This window comes from Euleptes europaea, chromosome 8 (assembly GCF_029931775.1).
Source record: "Euleptes europaea isolate rEulEur1 chromosome 8, rEulEur1.hap1, whole genome shotgun sequence".
Taxonomy (NCBI): Eukaryota; Metazoa; Chordata; class Lepidosauria; order Squamata; family Sphaerodactylidae; genus Euleptes; species Euleptes europaea.
Window position 1 is genome coordinate 58,539,768 of NC_079319.1, and position 20,452 is coordinate 58,560,219.

Below are 20,452 nucleotides of genomic sequence, written 5' to 3' on the forward strand. Positions count from 1 at the left end.
CAATGATGGCCATAATCCAACAAAGGAATGCGTTAAAGCCCACATTACTCTTTGCTGGACTACGGTCAGGACGTGAACTAGGTTAGTACTGCACTGGAACGTCCTGGACTCCAAGGAGTCTTTTAAATAATATCAGATAGAGAGACAAGTAACTATACCTTCATGACATCTTGATAAGACTGTATAACTTCAACACCCTCTTTATCGTCTTCATCTTCCGCACCTTCATCCAGAGCCTCATAGCCTTCGTCTTTGCCCCCATCTGCTTCTGTTGTATTAGTCATGTGATCAATAAGCTGTTCCAGGGGAGGGCTTAGCTCTCTCTCTTCGTTCTCCTTCAAGCCATAGTCCAGAGCTTTATAAATAATAATTCCCAAGGATTCGATCACCTAAAAAAGAAAGATTATTTTTATATCAGATAAATTAGATAAATAGAGACATAAACAGCCTTTGAATCCCATATTGATTTTTGGATTACTATTAAGCAGCGAAAGTCATTCTCTGCTTTATCAGCTGCACAACAAACAACAAAACTCACCAATTTATGCAACCACAGTGGATGCACTCAAAATAAAACATAAATGGCATTGTGGATTGGGTTCCTAATGTTTATTTCTAACAAGGTATTCATTGTGTTCATTTGGTGCATCTTGGCTGAATACCAATACTGACTTTCTTTTAAAATGTTAATTCCTTAAACATACGCCATTTTGTATGCATACAAAGGAAATGGGATTTTTCTCCAATGTTAACTTTTGCCACGCACAATAAACTGTTATCTTCAGAAAAATAATACTAAGATGAGCATGTTCAGAACACGAAGAAGTACATCACTATGGACATCAGTGTTATTTGTCTCAAATTTCCACTCACGGTATACTTTAAAAATACTGTTTTCCTTTTCAGATTTTCTGAAACGTGGCAATATTTATTATGCGTGCCATTCCCCCACATTCACAATGCACAATAGAGTATTGTCTGTAGGCCTGCCCTCTTCCTGAAGTTGTCCATTTAATTAAAAAAAATGTAACAAAAGCTGCAAAACATGACTTACTTATAAACATTATGAAGACTGTTCACAAACAAAATTCTTGTCACACTGGCCATTCTCCTCCTCCTCAGAATTAGTCATCCCTTCAGGAGCCTGATGCCCAAATGATCACTTTAGAGCAAGTAAGAATATTTTTCAACAAGTCCCTAGACAGCAGAATTTGTTCTATAACAAGTAGGGGCCCACAAGAAAATGCTGCTGATTGTGTTGAGGTTTATTTTCTTCTTCTAAATGGTGGTGTGGCTGGAGGGAGGAATTCTCCCACTCCACCGATCTGTTGATTCCTCCCTCTCTTGCCACCCAGCCACATGCCCCATTCCCTGGCTCTGCTCCCTGCCTTGCCACCAGCCTGAATTGTTTTGCCTCTCTCAGTGCCCAGCAGCCGAGGGGATAGTTGTGGAAGGCAGCTCAGGAAATGCCACTGAAGGTCAGCAGCTGGGCACCTACCCAGCTGCCTCCAGGGGCTGTCGCCTGAGCCACTGTCCCTGACTTACAACTGATCTCCAGCCGATAGAGATCAGTTCACCTAGAGAAAATGGCCGCTTTGGCAACTGGACTCTATGGCACTGAAGTCTCTCTCTCTCTCCCCCTCCCCAAACCCCACCCTCAGGCTCTGCCCCAAAAACCTCCGGCCAGTTGCGAAGAGAAACCTGGCAACCCTACCAGCACCACCAGCACCACCGGCACTAACACTGGCGTCTCCCAGCCTCCTCTGCTACTGGGTCCATTTTTGTTTGAAGGGGGAATTAAAACCCTCAATGTCTTTTTTTAAACCTTTTAAGGTTTTCCTGCAATCCCAAGAGTCCCCCAAGTTTGCAGAACTGTTGTTAGTTAGTTTGTTCGCAGACACCAATTCCCAATCCTTAGCTCCCACAGCAACATCAGGATTTAATGGATCCCTTTTCTCTTTGCGTATTTCCCCCTTCAAGATATGCTTCATTCACCATAAACGAACACGTATCTTGTGAAAATAGAATGAGGTGATAGCTTTGGCTACTGAGTCTCTTCATTTTGCCAGGATCAGCTTAGGTCGGTAGAGTCCCTGGGCAAATTTCTCCCTGCCAGAAGTTCCACAGCAGGGGGGAAAGAGTGGTTAACAAGTACAATGGAGCTGACCCAATTTCAGAATGTACATGAGTTTAACATGTTAAAAAAAGTCTGGGTAAATCAGAGAAATAATTTAAAACAGAAAATATACACACGAGTGTGCATATATATAAAAATCACACAAATTAATTGATGAAAAGTGGAGGGGAAAACAATTAGAACACCAGTGCTGATTACCTTATCTGTACTTAAAATATCATGACTGTCCCTGAAATAATAGAGCAGAAAAGGGACTGGCCGCTTCTGAAACATCTCCGCACATCTCTAAAGACTACTGGGAGAAAATGCCTCAGCTTCCAAATTCTGCAAAAAAGCTTAAATATGTAGTAATTCAATTTCTATTGCTTCAAGCATATAAAATCAAATAAAGAATCAGATTAGTTTTAGTAATGTTTTAGTTCATACAGTGCCTTATGCTAAGAATGTATTTGACATAATATAGGACATGATCAGTTATGTTCAGCTTTGCTTATGTCCAATAGATGGGGAATATCTACAACATTACATATTAGAAGACTTTATACTTCTCTCAGACCATAATTTAGTTCAGCTTAAAATAAAAATAATTAATGTACAGATATAATTCTCTTTATTGGCACCTAGCTTTCCTTTAACATCCTTGAGAACAGTATGAACAAGTGGGGAAAAGTCTGTTTGATTTCTTCAAAATGAAGACTGTTAATCCTTCTGTTTGGAAAGTATGCATGTGAACTCCCTCAGCAAACAAAGAATGCAAGCAAAGAGTTTATTTTAGAAAGGAATAATATATATATTTTTTAAATTTTCGATCTGGCTTTTACCCAATCATGCTATGAAACAATAGCTTATTTAACGATGCATAATAACCTTTTGTATTGATATGCTACCACTAGGGAAACCAGAAAGAAAAGATTTTTGAGAGAACTCTTATGTGATCCTTTTATTTGTTAATGGGCATGACAGTACTCTAACGATTCCTGGAATGATTGTGAATCAATCCAATTTGAAAACAAGAGGTTTCCAGATCTGCCATAATTGTAAGTTTTAGCTCAGGGGTAACTGGCACTAAGTGGTGGGTGCAGCAGCCACAAAATGGCTGCCATAAAATGGCTGCTGCAGAAAGCGGAGCCAGCTACAAAATGGTTGCCCCAGTTTACCTTTCAGTCACAGAGTGAAGATCCTTATGTTGTGTTGGCAGCTGCTGCCAAAGCAACATTTTTTAAAAAATCTGCACAGCCAATCAAATCTCCAATGACCAGTCAGAAGCCTAGCTGGGCAAAAGCCCCACTTGGCCCTGCCCACTTCCTAAAAACATTTGGCAGGTGCCAGAAAAGATGTCAACAGGAGCCATGGCGCCCATTGGAACCACATTGGGGACCTGTGGTGTAGTGGTTAAGAGAGCCAGTGTAGTGTAGTGGTTAAGAGCGGTGGTTTGGAACGGTGGACTCAGATCTGGAGAACCGGATTTGATTCCCCACTCCTCCACATGAGCGGCGGAGGCTAATCTGGAGAACCGGGCTGGTTTCCCCACTCCTCCACATGAAGCCAGCTGGGCGACCTTGGGCAAGTCACTCTCTCTCAGCCCCACCTACCTCACAGGGTGTCTGTTGTGGGGAGGGGAAGGTGATTGTAAGCCGGTTGGAGTCTCCCTTAAGTGGTAGAGAAAGTCGGCATATAAAAAAAACTCTTCTCTGCTTTAGCTGATCATCAGCAACAAATGCCAACCAAAAGGATTCATCGTGTTGGCTAATACAGGTGGAATCTGCTTTGAATAAGGAAAAGCAATGGCATTGGTTTCACTAGACTGTTACAAGAGGAAATATACCAGATCTGCCCATTTTTTAAAAATATATTTTTATTATTTTTTCAATAAAAACCAACGTTTACTTTTAGACATACACCCTCTATATCCATAAAAATAACCATTAAAAATTCATAGAATTATTAGATGTATGTCATCAAAATACAATCAAAAATAATTGACTTCCCCACCGTTTTCCTCCCTCTCTAAAATATCTAAAATCTCCTTTGCATCCATGCATTCTAATTCATTTATAAGTCACCCTATTTCATATTGTACTTTCCCCTTTTCCAATATATTCAATATTAATAATACCAAGGAGAGAAAAAGAGAAGAAAAAAAAGAAAAAGAAAGAATAAAAGAAAAATAAGAGAAATCTCACTTCCCTCCATATATTCATCTTAAAATACATGTGTTACCGTATATACTCGCCCAAAAAAGGGCTGAAAAAGCCGAACTCGGCTTATACGCGGGTCAATACGGTAGGGTAGGGGAGGGGGGAGGAGGGAGGGGGGAACTTACTGCCGCCGCCGGGCCCATGCCGCTTCCTGCTGCCAAGAGCGGCCTGGGGCAGCCTCCTGCAGCTGCAGGGAGGCTGCCCCGGCCCTCGCCGGGCCGCGCCGCCGCTTCTGGCGGCCGAGGGCGGCCTGGAGCGGCTGCCCCGGCCCTCGCCCGGCCTGGAGCGGCTGCCCCGGCCCTCGCCCGGCCTCGCCGCCGCTTCTGGCAGCCGAGGGCGGCCTGGAGCGGCTGCCCCGGCCCTCGCCCGGCCGCGCCGCCGCTTCTGGCGGCCAAGAGCGGCCTGGGGCGGCCTTCTGCAGCTGCAGGGAGGCTGCCCCGGTCCTCGCCCGGTCGTGCCGCCGCCAGGCCCCGCCGCTTGCTGCCGGGAGCCCAGGTAAGCCTGTGGGGGGGAGGGGTTATAAGCCGGCCCTCGGCTTATACGCGGGTGCCTAATTTTCCCCCATTTTTGGGGAGAAATTAGGCACTTCGGTTTATACGCGGGTCGGCTTATACACAGGTATATACGGTAATCTAAAAAGAAAAGCAAAAAAAGAGGATTAAAAATATATAATCTTGTACAAAGATAATGATTATAGTATTTTCCCTCTACCCCTCACCTTTCCCATGTTGAGAATCAAATTAGTGTTCTTCCTGCTTTCTCAGCCCTTCTTCTTATTCTTTTTCTTCTGTCGGGAGTTTCTGTTGCCCATCACTTTTTTGATCGAAGTAGTCTCCTTTCTGGAACAGTCAGTGCCCTGTGTTTCGTGAGCTAAAAAATCTTCTTGTTTTCCAACAACATGAGTTGATAGCTCACTGTTTCTTGTCAAAAAAATTTCCACGTCTGCCAATGAGTTGATAGCATGCTTAGTTTGTTTATAGGTAAAGGTAAGACCTTGTGGTAGCAACCAGGTATATTTTATTCCTTTGTTTCTGAGTAATTCAGTAAAATCTTTGTATACAGCTCTCTTTTCCATCAGGTGACGTGGAATATCTTTGAGAATTATCGGTGGTATATTATCAAATCTCAGTTGATTCTCCAGTTGAAATTTTATGATAATATTTTTCATCCTGATGTCAAAGAAAGAGATCAAAATTTCTCTGGCTTTTGCTTGTACCCGTGTTGATAAAGGAATTCTATATATCTTATTTATTGCTGCATTCAATTCTTGTACATTTAGATGGAATATTTCAGCCAGTGATTTGATGATGTCATCTCTGGTAACCCCCAGTCGTTCCGGATAATTGCGTATGCGTAGATTATTTTCTCTTTGCTGTAGATCCAAAATAGCAAGTTGGTCTTTAATTTGCTGCTCCTGAAGTTGTATAGCATCAATTAGTTGTGCCTGGGAATTCATGTCTTTCTTAAGCCTGTTGACATTGTCCGTGTTGTTGTTAATTGAAAGTTGCATCTTATTCATACTCTCTTTCATTTGTGAAACTTGGGTTTTTATTTCCTTGATCTCATTTATAACATCAGCAAACTGTTGAGTAATGATTAAAGTCATTTGTGCAGGTGATTGCTCTTGTTGCTTGGAGACCTGTTCAAACTTTTTCTTAACTAGTCCATTTATCAATGCATTTTGCTCAGCCAGCATTTCCTGTATCTTCTGATAGTTTATTTCCATGATTGTCTGTGGCTTTCTCCTTTTCCCCGACCAGAGATAAATGTAAGCAGGCAGACCGGTTCAGTAAAGTCGTGGAAAGAATCTGTTAACTTTAGCGCTGTTACTAGGCAAAACTGGAAGATGCAAGGATGTAAGCCTTCCGTGACTCTCACTCTGATACAGGGAGTAGGATGTATTTTGATGTTGCACAGAGCGAGGCACACCGGCACGACCCTCCTCTTTGGTTTCCAAGTCCTAGAGAAGTCTCTTCCTGGAGGACTCTTCCAGATGGGGAAAACGAAAGCTAAAAATATTCCTCCTTCGCTTCACACTGCAGCTGTCGATTGGAAACTATCGATGCCACTCAAATCTTCCAGGTTGTTTTTGTTTGCCTGCTAATTCAATTTATGTTGTTTTAAACAGACTTTTTAGAAGGATGTTCATTTAAAAGTCTGGGTGGTGGGGTGTAAAGTCTTAGTTGGATTTTAAACAGTTCCAGTTGTTCAAATCCTTGGTAGTAAGCAAAAGGAATTCAAGTAACTTACATGGAGCTTGAAAGACGGGGTTTCTCTTTCATTTGCTTGGAGAATTTATTAGTGTAATGTGAAGGGGACCACAGCTTCTATTCCTCGAAGCGTTTTACGGTGATGAAATCCTCCTCAGCCGGTGGGACTCAAACCATCTCTCCCCCTCTGCAGGAGGGGGGAGGTTGGGAGTCAAAACCGCTCTTCTTCGGCAGCAGGAAGTTACCTGCATTCCAATCCCCTGTTTAGGATCGGAGACGGGGCTTTTGAAGGGAGCCCCGATTCAAAACGCCTCTCGGTTCTTCCGAGCGAACTCAGAAGACATGGCGCTGGGTCGGCATCCTCACAGGAAGTCTATACCAGTTCTGCCCATCATCCCTGTCTGATGTCACTTCATGACAAAAGAAGCAGAAGAATCGCTCTTACTGATATAGGGTGTGCCCTGATCTGGGTGGCCCTGGCTAGCCCATTCTCGTCCAATCTCAGAAGCTAAGCAAGGCTAGCCCTGATTAGTATTTGGATGGGAGACCACCAAGGAATTGGATGGGAGACCAGCAGGGTCTCCATGCAGAGGCAGGCAATGCCAAACTTCCTCTGTTAGTCTCTTGCCTTGAAAACCCTATGGGGCCGTCATAAGTTTGCTGTGACTTGACAGCACTTTACACACACACATATATAGGGTGTGCACCCAGACTGATTTTACAAAACAATCGCTTTTACTTTGTAAAGTGGAATAATATCTATTCTTGGAATGACACCAATGAAAATGGTTATGTTTGTAAGATTCCTCATGAAACCAAGCGCACCTGATGGTGAGGTGTTCTTGCACACTAGACACTTCAGTGAAGTGTTAGACTTGCAATATACCAAATAATTGTAGAATGAGAAATGTGTTACATGAATCTGCCACTGAGGATAAAGCTCATAATGCTCAATCATTTAGCGACACCTTTTAAGTCAATGGCATTCAAACTCATAAAGGCACATTATTAATGAACTAGGGTATCTGTATTCTGTGCCATATAGCAGAAAATCTGGACCCTGGCATACTATTTGGCTGTCCGATAAATAAAGGTTACCTATTCAATTTAAACAAAGCAGGCTTGCAGATTTGTGGCTGTGTGAACAAAACATTATTTCATGTATTTTGAATCATCTTAAGCAGCAGTTGGGCAGTTAACCAACTCCTTCCCCCGGCTAAATGATGCACAGCATTTTAAGTCCAGTTGTCCGTCTAGGGCAGTGGTTCCCAACCTTTTTTTGACCAGGGACCACTAGGACTTTTTTGTTCGGTGCAGGGACCCCAAGGTTCAAAATAAAAATTTTGAGAATTTGAAAATAAACTTTAATCATAACTGTTAGTTAAACATTAAACTTAGAATAATATTTGAATATATATTTTCATAATAGAGAACTTTTAATTGAAAATATTAATTTATTATGGGTTTATAACTTTGTTTTGCGGACCTTAATTTAGTTCTCGCGGACCCCTGGTGGTCCACGGACCCCTGGTTGGGAACCAGTGGTCTAGGGAAAGGAGAATTAGTTTTGCAGAAGTGAAAATGTAAAGGAAAAAAGGAACTAAGCCCATCATATATCATCAGTTGCCCATAAACAGGCTTCGGGTGAACAGAGGGTGGGATAGAAATTGGAAATAATAAATAAATAAATATTATTCACAGCAGCACCCATCATATTAATAGGTTCTGCATTTTAACTTGCCCTTCACAACTTTCTAGTGAATATCACAAAACTCCATAGCATGGCAAGCAGAGAAGAAAACCCCTTAATTTCAAAATTAAATTTATACATATTTTAAAATTAATTGGCAGAATCCAATAAAGGAAATGACAGAAAATTGCCCTTGAACAGAATTCTTCCTTGCCCAGACAAATCTCACATAAACACACAAGGAACCGGGTACTGGATGGAATAAAGGCTGCTTTCAGTGAGTATTACATAAATAGTAAGGACTACAAAAATAACTCTCTAAAATGAAAGAAATCTCAGTTAATCTGGACACAGCAAGAAATGTCAAAACAAGTCAATTTACAAAGGTGCCCCATGGACTCAAAGCTATGTGAATAATTGAAGTTCCTGAATTACGGGGGGGGGGGGAGAAGAGATTTCTGTTTCATATCAATGTATCTTCTGCATGGATTGTTCTTATAAGAACACAAGGAGCCATCCTCCATTGCATCAGGTCCAACTGCATGCTATTCCAATTTTGGTGCTAAGATTGAAGCTGGCCCCCTTATAGACGTAAAACAATACCACAGAAAATGGATGGGGCTACTTAATGTCTGTGTGTGCGCTGTCAAGTCACAGTGACTTATGGCGACCCCATAGGGTTTTCAAGGCAAGAGACGTTCAGAGGTGGCTTGCCATTGCCTGCCTCTCCATGGGCTGAGAGTTTTTTGAGAGAACTGTGACTGGCCCAAGGACACCCAGCAGGCTTCATGTGGAAGAGTGGGGAATTGAACCCAGTTCTCCAGATCAGAGTCTACCACTCTTAACCACTACACCGGCTCTACTTAATGTATAACTTTAACTAAAATTTGACCAGCAATGGGAGATTTCCCTAGGTTTCTATTTTCTCCTGTCTTCCTAAGAGTTGCTCCCACACATGTATTCATTTGTAGAACATTTTGGTTCCTACAGCTATTAAAGTTGTTCTCTTTATATCAATAACTTGACTTCTAATTTCATTGTCAGGTAGATCACTGCTTTTATTTTACAACCCCCCCCCCAAAAAAAACCAAACACTAATCCACTGCTGAGGTAGAATTAAAATCAAAGTCTCACTAGATCAAGTCCAGTAACCTAATGGATCTTGGACAGAGGATGTACTGTTTGTATTGATTAAGCCTAGAATTATCTGGAATTGAACATTTCAGTCAATACAGTAACACAGAGGTTTACCCAAGAGATGAAAACTGTAACACAAGCTGCAGAATTCAACAAACCAGATTTTTCTTTAATCTGTCTAGAATAGATAAGAATGTTCTAGACAGCCAAGCAAGGATGAGAAACATCTATTACTTATACAGTTACTGTGAGAAGCAGAGGAATATTATCTCTGGATACAGTATATTACTTTTTAGAGTTATTGTTCTTATGGCACTTTACCCTCCCAGGGGATGGACAAATTTAGGTTTCTGCAGACATTTAAAGATCAGAGAACTGGCAACAAAAAACAAAAACAAATAAGAACTACGGAATGATCTGCAACTCAGTAGGACTCAGCAAATTACACTGGATAAATCTGTACACACCACGCCAAAAGCTGACACATGTGGGGGCTATTGTCAGATAATCACTGGTCACTCTAAAGATGGAGAATCCATGGCGTGTCCTTGGGACATGCTCAGGATGCTACTATGAGATTTCTGCTAGGCTGTAGTACTATTTATTAATATAATAGCACCAATGTGCATGGTGCTTCATAGAGAAACAACAAAGACAAATTCTGCCATAAAGAAGTCACAATCTGTCTAGTACATTTTTATTCCTCCCTTCCTTGTTTTATCCTCACAGTCAGTGGTGGATCTACTATGAAACTAATGAAGCTTAAGCTTCAGGGGCCCTAATCCCAGAGAGGCCCTGAAGCAACTTTTTTTTAAAATGAGTGAATTTTTCAACAAAATTGATGCATGTGAGGGGGGGGAAGGTATGATTCTGCTCCCCCCCCCCACACATGCCATGAAGAATGCTTCCAAAATCCATTGAGGATCAGTGGATGAATGAAATGTTTTCTGCTTTGCACACAAGCCAAACTGTTGTTCAAGGAAGTGAGGCTCAGAACAATGTCTATTATACTCTTTAAAACAGGGCAAGAAACACCGGTACTGACGTTTCAGCCTGTCTAATGGTATTCAAAATGAAAAGCTGTGCTTAACGCTATCATTAATACAGACAAACAAGCTTTTCACTATCTGCACAACATTCGTTAATAAAATTGTTATTTAAGCCTATTGCATAATTCAACTGCATGATGTTCTTGCTCTGTGCCAACAAAAGCTAGGGAAATCCTTAATATTGCAAAGGATTGCATTTAATGCTGTAACATGGCGGCTCTTTATTAAACGGATCTAAATCAAGCAAGATATTAAATTGTAATTTCAGATAATTCAGTAAACCAGAACAGTGTTATAATTATTTCTTGGTTCATACAAACATTGCCAACACTTTCTACCGTGTTGTTTAAAGTAAACATATCAAATTATGTTAACACTACAGGTTAGATCCTATGATTTTCCCTACCTACCTCTTTTCCCAGCAGACCCAGGATGCTGAAGAGTGAGAGCTAAAAGCTGTAGCAGCTTTGCAGACAAACTGCCATTAGGCTTTCTCTAGCAAGAGAAGAAGGAGGGAATGATACTGCCTGATTTCCTCTCATCACCATAGCTTCTAGGCAACATGGCATTTTGTTCAAGAGGGTCCCTCTACCTCTCTCAAATATTGCTTTTGAGGAATAATACGTGGCTGCTGGAGGAAGATCCATCTTTGCAGGATCCCCAATGATTTAACCTCCTAAATCAAGGTCTGAGTTGAGAGACATATACACCTGTTATAGGTAACTGTTGAAGCCAATTAGGCTCTCCCACAATTGGGTTTCTAATCTCATTTTATATACCAAAAGGCATGTGTGTGTGTCGACCCCTTATGGGGTCCTCAAGGCAAGAGACTAACAGAGGTGGTTTGCCAGTGCCTTCCTCTGCATAGCAACCCTGGTATTCCTTGGTGGTCTCCCATCAAAACACTAACCAGGATTGACTCTGGTTAGCTTCCGAGATCTGACGAGATCGGGCTATACCATGCTGCCTTCCCTCTTCCAAAAGGCATAGCAGATATGATAATCTGATAATGTTCTCAAACTCTCCATCATTCTATTGATATTACAAATCTAGTCATCATCTTTTCCCTCTAGAATCTTTTAATTTTTTTAAGAACCCCAAAATGGACAAATGCCTTAAGAGTTCAGATACCACATCACCAGCTGTACCAAAGAGCCTATTCAATAGCCTTCCCTCTGCTCCTTGAAAAATTATATTAAAGAGGGATATAGATTATCATGAATGACACCTACAGCTATAACAAAGCAAACTGGTGCCTATGATGTACATGGAGCATAATGCTACTTTGTAAAGTTTTCAACCACTTTGAAAAAAGCATTGGGTCATCATTACTATTGCTCACCCTATGGATACACTGTATTTACATTACCTGCACAAAAAATTATTGATTTATTTTAAATTTTATACAGCCTCTCCACTACAAATATTCAAGTTGCATCAATGTCATGCCATTAAAACAACCCATACAACATTACAAACTAAGACAATAATGCAAAGAACAACAAATCAACTAGAAAACTGTAAACACCTTGTTAAAAATTAGTTGCGACTACAACAGTATTAATTTAAAAATAAATAACAATTGGTCCAAATTATAATACAACCAAAGCAGAAATATACACCAATTGATTCATAGCCAGGCAAAATAAAAGTTTTGGCTGGCCACCAAAAATGTCCAAAGACAGCATCAGATGTGCACAGGCAGCCAGCAAACATCTTTCAACAGCACTGCAATATGCTGCCTGTAGTCCATTCTCCCAACCAGCCTAGCCACACTATTCTGAATTAACTGAAGCTCATAGACCATCAGAGGCAGCCTCATTTGAAGCACATTATAGTAATCAAGCCTGGAAGGGATAACAGCATAGATCACTGTGGCTAGACCACAGTGCAAAAAAAGGTTGCAACTGCAGACACTCCATACTACAGATGAAATGCGCACATCCAACTGTATAGCCAGTTCTAACAGCACCTCCAAGCTGCAAATGTGGTGTAGTGGTTCAGAGCGGTGGTTTGGAGTGGTGGACTCTGATCTGGAGAACCGTGTTTGATTTCCTACTCCTCCACATGAGTGGCGGAGGCTAATCTGGTGAACCAGTTGGTCTCCCCACTCCTACACATGAGGCCAGCTAGATAGCCTTGGGCCAGTCACAGCTCTCTTAGAGCTCTCTCAGCCCCACCTACCTCACAGGGTGTCTGTTGCGGGGAGGGGGAGGGAAGGTGATTGTAAGCCTGTTTGAGTCTCCCTTAAATGGTAGAGAAAGTGAGCGTATAAAAAACAACTCTTCTTCTTCCTCCTTTTGGAAGACTACGACTCGAGAGCAGGCTTTCTCCCAATTCCACAATCAGAGCCAGCATTAACCAGCAGAACTGATAAGTTATCACTACATTACTACTATATTTGTATCATGGCCTTTCTCCATAGAGCTCAGCATGACACGTACAGTTCTTCCACCTTCGTTCCATCCTCATAATAAACCTGCGAGGTCGGTCAGGCTGAGAGAGCATGACTGGCCCAAGAACACCCAGTGAGCTAAATGTGGGTCTCCTTGGTCCGAAAAGCCCTGGAAGAATTATTACTCGACACAGGCAAGTGGATTTGCAAGGAGACAGCGCAAGTAATAAATTATGAAGTCTGTGTCAAATGTGACAACATTTCGAATTTCCACGAACTCCACTTGTGGCTCATCACACAATTTCCATCTAAGAATTTCATTCTGCCTGGAGCAGATTTAAGACCTTCGGCTGTCAAACACTATCTTGCAGGTTTTCTAGTAAGATGTCAAGTTTTCATTGCTACAATGCTGGACGGGCAGCCAAAGGGCTAGCAAGGTGATGACAAAAAGAAATGACGAGAAGAGCTGACAACTCTATTTTAAAAGCAAAATCATGGATTTTAACCAGCAGGTGTCTCGTTGCCTGTCCCCAGAAATTATCCAGTCTACCCCCAAGTTCCCCAGGAAAGATTTTAGTAAGCAAAGCAATCGCAGTAAGGAGGAAGAACATGTGGCTAGCGCACCAGACAGATGAACAATCTCCTTGCCATACGAAGCTGAAAGTGCAACACTCCATGACTGCTGAAGATAAGAAGCTCACTGCTCTAATTAAATCAAAGAATAATTGGAGTCAGCACGACATAACACACACTCTTCATTACCTCTCTAGCTCTTCAAATTGGTGGTATACTATTAGAGAAGCAGCCACGTCAAAAAGATCGCTGTTGCAGTGTTTCTAGCACTATATATTGTGCAACCTTCTCGAAACTGCCAGGCCTTCCTTAATCTAAGCATCAGAATTATAGTATAGCACCTCCAGCTTGCATGCGGCCGGAGAGGAAAACTTTCTTAGACTTTTCTGGAGAAAGCTAGACTACATTCAGAAAAAGAAACAGCTGGCTTCTAGTTTTAAGCTAAGAAAACAAGGAACTGTTATGTTGGCCAGACTAGAAAGCAAATAAAAAGAGCCTTGTGTGTTGTTGAATGAGACCCCCCCCCCAAAATAACACATGCTAATTGTTAGTAGGAAAAATTAATTACGATAGCACTTGAAATAAGAGCGTGTGCACTTGTTGAGACTTCAGGTAAACATACAGAAGCTGAATTTGCCCAGTATCACTATGGTAGGTTGTCAAGGCATTTCTGTGTTAAGAGAAAGTACTCCACCATGGACCTGGCAAAACAGTGCAGTACTGAAGTGCTAGCCTGAGGTACAAGTAGCCAATTGTGATTAATGCACAATGACCAGATTATGAGATACAATCTCAGGTGGTCTACACCTGTTCTTTGGGATTTTGATCTGTCAGGCTCACGTATCACTTTGGCTGGCTGCAACCTGAATCCAACAGCATCCAGATAACTGTAGTTACACAGAAAAAGGGAATGCCCAACTCCTCTTTCTTCAATACCCGGACAATTTCACTCTTTTTCACAAGAAAAAAGAAACCACACACAAGGAAAAGCTATCCTTATATCCAGTCTGTGTCAAGGCTTGATTTTTCCTCTTTTGTTTGCATTATTACACCATAAACAGATGTATTCTATTTCAGTTCTGAGACTGCTTCCTTTTGGATGTATTCTTAATATAAACAGATGAACACAGTTAATGTCGATATACTTTAATGATACTGTTCATATAGCCAATTCGGCCCTGAACAGTTAATGTTGATGTAGGGAATAATTTTGCAGATGGCAAGTGTCCCCCACATAAACAGTCTGAGCATACATCGTTTCCACGTTACCTCAGATTTCAGCACCACATCTCCTAGCAACCCACAGTACATGCCCAGAAAATCTTACAATTGGATTACTGTAATGTACTGAATGTGGGAATGTCTTTGAAGGTAATTTGTAGGCTACAACCAGGACCACCAAGAAGGGGGGAAACGGGGACAAAGTACCCTGGACCCAAGTCAACAAGAAGGCCCCTGAAGTTAGCCTCATGCTGCCAAATGTGTTGCCACTTATTTTACTTTTAATGTGGTTCCGTATGAAGCCACTAGGGGCACAAGGAAATCTGGGAAAGGCACTCTGACAATCAGCTAGCCTGGCCAGATTCTGCAAGGCGGAAGCAAGACCCTTGCCTAACAGGATCATGCTAAGTCCTTCAAACAAGCCAGCACAGCTTTCCTTGCACCCAACTCCAGTGGTGCCTGTGAAGCCAGGTCTTGCAAAGCGGTAGTATGTTGCAGCCAGATAAAACAACCTTCCCCTCTCTTTTCCACACTTTTATCCTTCACTTTGCTGTCTTTCATGATCTACTTTCATTTGTCTCTTCTGCCACCTAATTTTTCTGTCTCTTCCCCCCCCCCCCCGCTAACGTTCAAGTCTTGGTCTCAACTCCTTCCCATTTCTACCCTGCTTGGCAAGTTAGAATGTACTTAATAGTAATTGGTTAATATTTGTTAATATTTATAAACAGAATATTAATATTTATAAACTATTTCTCCATGATCTAACGAAGCAATAAAAGGATGTTCCTCCCCTCCACCTTTTACATGCATGGTAAGGGAACATTAATTTGTTTAATGAGTATACATGTGGAACAGAAGTTAGAACTCCTAGTCAGGGTTGTTGTTGTTGTGTTGGCGGGATATCTGATAGCCCTTTGTAAAGGTTACTTTGCCCTGCCCTGGATAGCCCAGGATAGCCCAATCTTGTCAGATCTCAGAAGCTAAGTAGGGCTGGCCCTGGTTAGTACTTGGATGGCAAACCACCAAGGAATACCAGGGGTGCTATGTAGAGGTAGGCAATGGTAAACCACTTCTGAACATCTCATGCCAACCCTGTAGGGTTTTCAAGGCCAGAGACATTCAGAAGTTCAGAGATTTTTGGCTTCGACTTGATGGAAAAAAGGAGAGGCTACTTTGCTATATGACAAATGATGTAATCTTTTAAGATCATGTCAGCAAAATCAATTCCAGTGATCCCAGTACATGCCCAGTACTTCCCTTTCAGCACCACTACCTAACCCTTGTCCCTACTGTTGTGCTAAATAAAGATATAACAGTAAACTGAAGTATATTTCTTAACTATTTACTTACTAAAGATTTATTGTGACATGAAGTTTTTGTGCACTAGAGCCAACTTCATCAGATATAAGAAGTGTATCCTATACTGGTAGACATATATATGGGTATGTAGATATAAAGTTACAATATAAGAAACATGGCTACAGAGAATAATATTGAGAGGCACAGGCTGTGCTAACAGAACAGATGAGGGGGGCATTTTTGGCAGGCACAGCTGGTCTGGAAAGAGAGAGGGAAGCTGCTTCTGCTACTTTTACACAATTATGATGGCTTCTATAGATATGAGGGGCCTGCCCCAATCGCTGAGCTTGCAATATTTAACTGGAGTTTGAATACTGAATTATCAGTTCTTCTACCTGCCAAAAGGGTTGCAGCAATACTTGATGAAGCAACAGCAACAGCTACCATCCTTCTGTAGCCAAATATCATACCCAGTCTTTCTCCCCTATGGGCACCCAAAGCAACTTCCATTATTCTCCTGTCCTCCATTTTATCCTCACAACAAACCTGTGAGGTAGGACTGGATGAGCGTGTGTTACCCAGCAACCTTCCATAGCAGATTGGGGATCTGAGTATTCGAGAGACACACGACAGGTTGCTTAAAAGCTCTCTTATGACACGTTACCTAACGTGAAGATAATTTGGTTCAAGGTATTCCGATTCCCTTCATTTTTGGCATTGCAACTCCCATAATCATTCTGGGGTTGGTGGCCAGTTTTCAAACACACACCATTATTTTGGGATGAGCCATGCCTGCCTCAAACAGAGACCCTTAGCTTCACTGCAAATAGCACAGGGGAGTTGTCTGGAGATAACCTGGAACTCCCACAATTATTTTGAAGCTGGCGGCCAACTTTCAGTCTTCTAGCTTTATTTTATAATGCCTGCCACAAATGGACAGATGGATGGACAGGCCAGTTCTTTTATTACTATAGATGCATGGTAACAACAAACCAAGTGCTCTGTTATGATATGATATTTGGGTTGGATCAGGGTCAGGTGGAATCTTTGACCAGTGGCCCATGGTGGCTCTCAGCAGCCCTGGGTACAACGAATTCAGAACACGACGTCCAGATTAGTTTCTGGTGTGAGCAACAGAAAGCACACTGCACCTGTTCTCCAAGAGGCACCAGCTGACAATTAGCTTCCAGGCCACACTCAAGGAGCTGGTAATTACCTTTAAAAGTCTTTCACACGTCTTTCCAAGACATTTGAGATTTTCTTCTCCTACATGTTCTCTCCTACTCACTAAATTCCACAGAAGACAGTTCTTGAGTGGTTCTGTGTAACAGCAGACTGGCAGTCACTTCTCAGCTGAGAGCCAGCGTGGTGTAGTGGTTAAGAGCGGTGGTTTAGAGCGGTGGACTCTGATCTGGAGAACCGGGTTTGATTCCCCACTCCTACACATGAGCAGCGGAGGCTGATCTGGTGAACTGGATTTATTTCCCCACTCCTACACACGAAGCCAGCTGGGTGACTTTGGGCTAGTCACACTCTCTCAGCCCCACCTACCTCACAGGGTCTCTGTTGTGGGGAAGGGAAGGTGACTGTAAGCCAGTTTGAGTCTCCCTTAAGTGGTAGAGAAAGTGGGCATATAAAAACCAACTCTTCTTTTCTATTGTTGCCTCCAGTTTATGGAACCATGACTTAATCAGATTTTGTCCATTCTGACCTTGCAAATTGCAGGGTAGGTAAGCTGGCGGGAAGGATGAGTTTACAGACTGCTGATCTGGAATGTATTACTGAAATTAAGATTAATGAACAATGTGGAGAATAGCTTTCATAATTATGCCCACCAGGTTTCACTCTGTACAACATCAGGCTAGACCTGACAGATCGGGGCAGGAAGGAATAATTTTGGTCAGATGTAGAGTGTTTCAGGTAAAGAAGATGTAAAGAAGATATATCATATCAGTCTCCAAACTTTTTAAAGATATGTACAAAGTGCCAGGATAGCAAAACAGGGTAGAGAATTTGTTAGTGTACTGTCTGCCACGTGCCTAACATTTTTTATTTCTTAAAAATCAAATGTATTCCATCAGAGTTATAACTCCACTGCAGGAAAACCATACACTATTTCACCACTGTGCAAAGTGCCATAGCAGCCAGCGTGACCCCGCACCGGTGTCTGAGCCACTTTGTGCTGTGATAAAGTGGCACAGATGCCGGCGCAGGGGCACTTACGGCGGTGCCAGGGAGCGACGCAGCAAAATGGACCTCGGCTGCCAGCGCAGCCACACCAGCAGAAAACCCCCGGAAGTGAGTGCCCATGCTGGCATTGGGGGGGGGGGCATTCCCAGGGGCGGAGTTGCCTTTAGGCAGCTTTTAGGCTCCTTTCAGCCCAGAAACCCCTCTACACTGCAGTTTTGCTCCACCAGCAAAATAGTTGGCATAGCCCCGTGAATCTCCATAGAGAGTTTCATAGTTTTTTTAAAAAAAAATGCCTTTTGAACTTTTATTTTTCAGCCAGCACACCTCTGTGGAGGTGCTGCAGATGCGCCACTCCTGGCCACTGCCTATCTACCCCTCCTTCAGGAATGGGCTACCCAAACACGATTTTCACTTCTTGCTACTATCAACATTGACATAGATATGTCTGCTAAAGTCTGGTGCGGACATAATACTGCTCAAGTTCAAAGCTATGGGTTGAAGACTGAAAAGCATGACGTCTGGACTGGACCTGTACATTAGGAGAGTGTTCAATTCTAATAGGAACCTGATACATACAAAGGTAGGAACCTGATACATACATATATCCATCAAATTCTGGGTTTTTAAAAAAAATGTTGACTGTGTTCTTACAGTTATTTCAAGAATGAGTGCCCTCCTGCTGCTCTGACTTTAAAGCGTTGTTTTTGTTGCACAGAAAAAGGGCAAACTGGTTTTCCCAGGCAGAAAGGCCACTCCACCCTTCCACTCCCCATTACGTTTGTTCTAATTTTGTGCTATTTATATACTGGGTTAGCAGCCTCCAGGTGGCTCCTGGAGGTCTCCTGACTACATCGATTCAGTCCCCCTGGAGAAAATGTCTGCTTTCGAGGGTGAACTCTATGGCACTGCACCCTGCTGAAGTCCCTCCCCACTCCAAATCCCATCCTCCCCAGGTTCCACCCCCAAATTTCTAGTAATTTCTCAACTCGGAGTTGACAACACTACTTATATAGGATAAGGGCTAAGAGGAGCAGGAAATGTAGGTCTTCAGACAGTGTAAGAAACTGGTTACGGGGACATTAACCAGAGCCCTCTTGCAGTAAGGTGTTTTTCTGTAAAAATAAACTATTCCAAAATTATATTTGACTTGAATTCTAAACATTTGCTTTAATGTAATTTCCTAAAAAAAAATGTTTTCATTACTATTGGCTCATACAATTTTTGTGGAGGATTTTTCATTCTTATGCAAGCCTTGTATCTTTTTTGGCCTTCAACATTCTTAGCTCACAATACATTTTCTATTTTTAACCTGCAAACCTTCGATTTATCTTTCAAAAAGCCACATCATTTATGCTTTATTCTGTATTCTCCAAAGGACCCATCTTTTTTTGCCTAAAGGTTCTGTGCAGAACAATATACACAGAGTGCTACTCAAGCCATTCCATACAACAAACAGCTTGACATTTCGACTTCAAGCAGGTTTTTTAAAAAGTTGAAATAATGGCAGATTGAGATTTTAGCATTTAGGTATTTCAACTACTCTTACCAACTGGACCATAAAATAATTTTGGATACCATCTTGAATGCTTTGCTGGAGTATAAACTATATAATGTCAAAAGCTTAGCAGGACATTTATTCTGAATTGCTCAGATCCTAAAGAGGCAGAGCAGACAGATGGAGAAGGGGCAGAAGAAGTAGAGGCTCAGAAATGTACAGCCAAAGGCTTGAGAAGGCAGAATCCAGTGGAAGTAAGAAGGGTCCAGAGGAATAAGAGGTGCAGAGAAGGTTAGAAAAAAGGCACTGAGGAAGAAGGAAAGCGGGGGGGGGGCATGATGGAGAGTTGCACACGAGACATGACCATGAGTTGTGGAGGAAGTGAAGAAAGAACAAGTGGACATGTTGATCTGAAATAACCAGACAAATCTTTGGCTGAAGGCCTCCCGTTTTTGTAGCACTGGCAGGCAAAACACATCTATTTTGCTATACAGAAGGATATTCCATTCACATGGGTTGTTGCTGTTCTTTTAAATCAGAAACTATTTTTGGATTTTGTGCATGATGTCAGATGACAGGAGCTGCTTTAGTTAGCAGTGGGGTTTAAGGTCACAAAGAATCATTTTCTATTTTCTCTAACCCTTAATAAAAACCAATGGTGCATCAGCAAGTGGACACCTTGGCCTCCACTTGCTAAAACACTTATTTACCTCCATTACATGGAGACCACACCTTCTCACCACATAAGGCAAGAGTCAGTTCACACCTGAAATGGATTGCAGTGCATTTTTTAAAAATTACAATAGAACACTACTTGTAGGGCTCTGCTTCTTTGTTTCAAACAATAGTAAAAGTGCT

General features: G+C 42.0%; 1 protein-coding gene across 3 annotated transcripts in view; it reads right to left on the reverse strand.

Annotated features, from left to right (window-relative positions):
- The window catches only part of SPIRE1 (spire type actin nucleation factor 1), a 121,769-nt gene that overhangs the window by 78,756 nt on the left and 22,561 nt on the right, over positions 1-20,452 (reverse strand). For all 3 annotated transcript variants that reach the window (XM_056854718.1, XM_056854717.1, XM_056854716.1), the window contains one exon: positions 159-389. In XM_056854718.1, the coding sequence (XP_056710696.1) occupies positions 159-389 (231 nt within the window). The remainder of the gene's footprint in view (positions 1-158; positions 390-20,452) is intronic.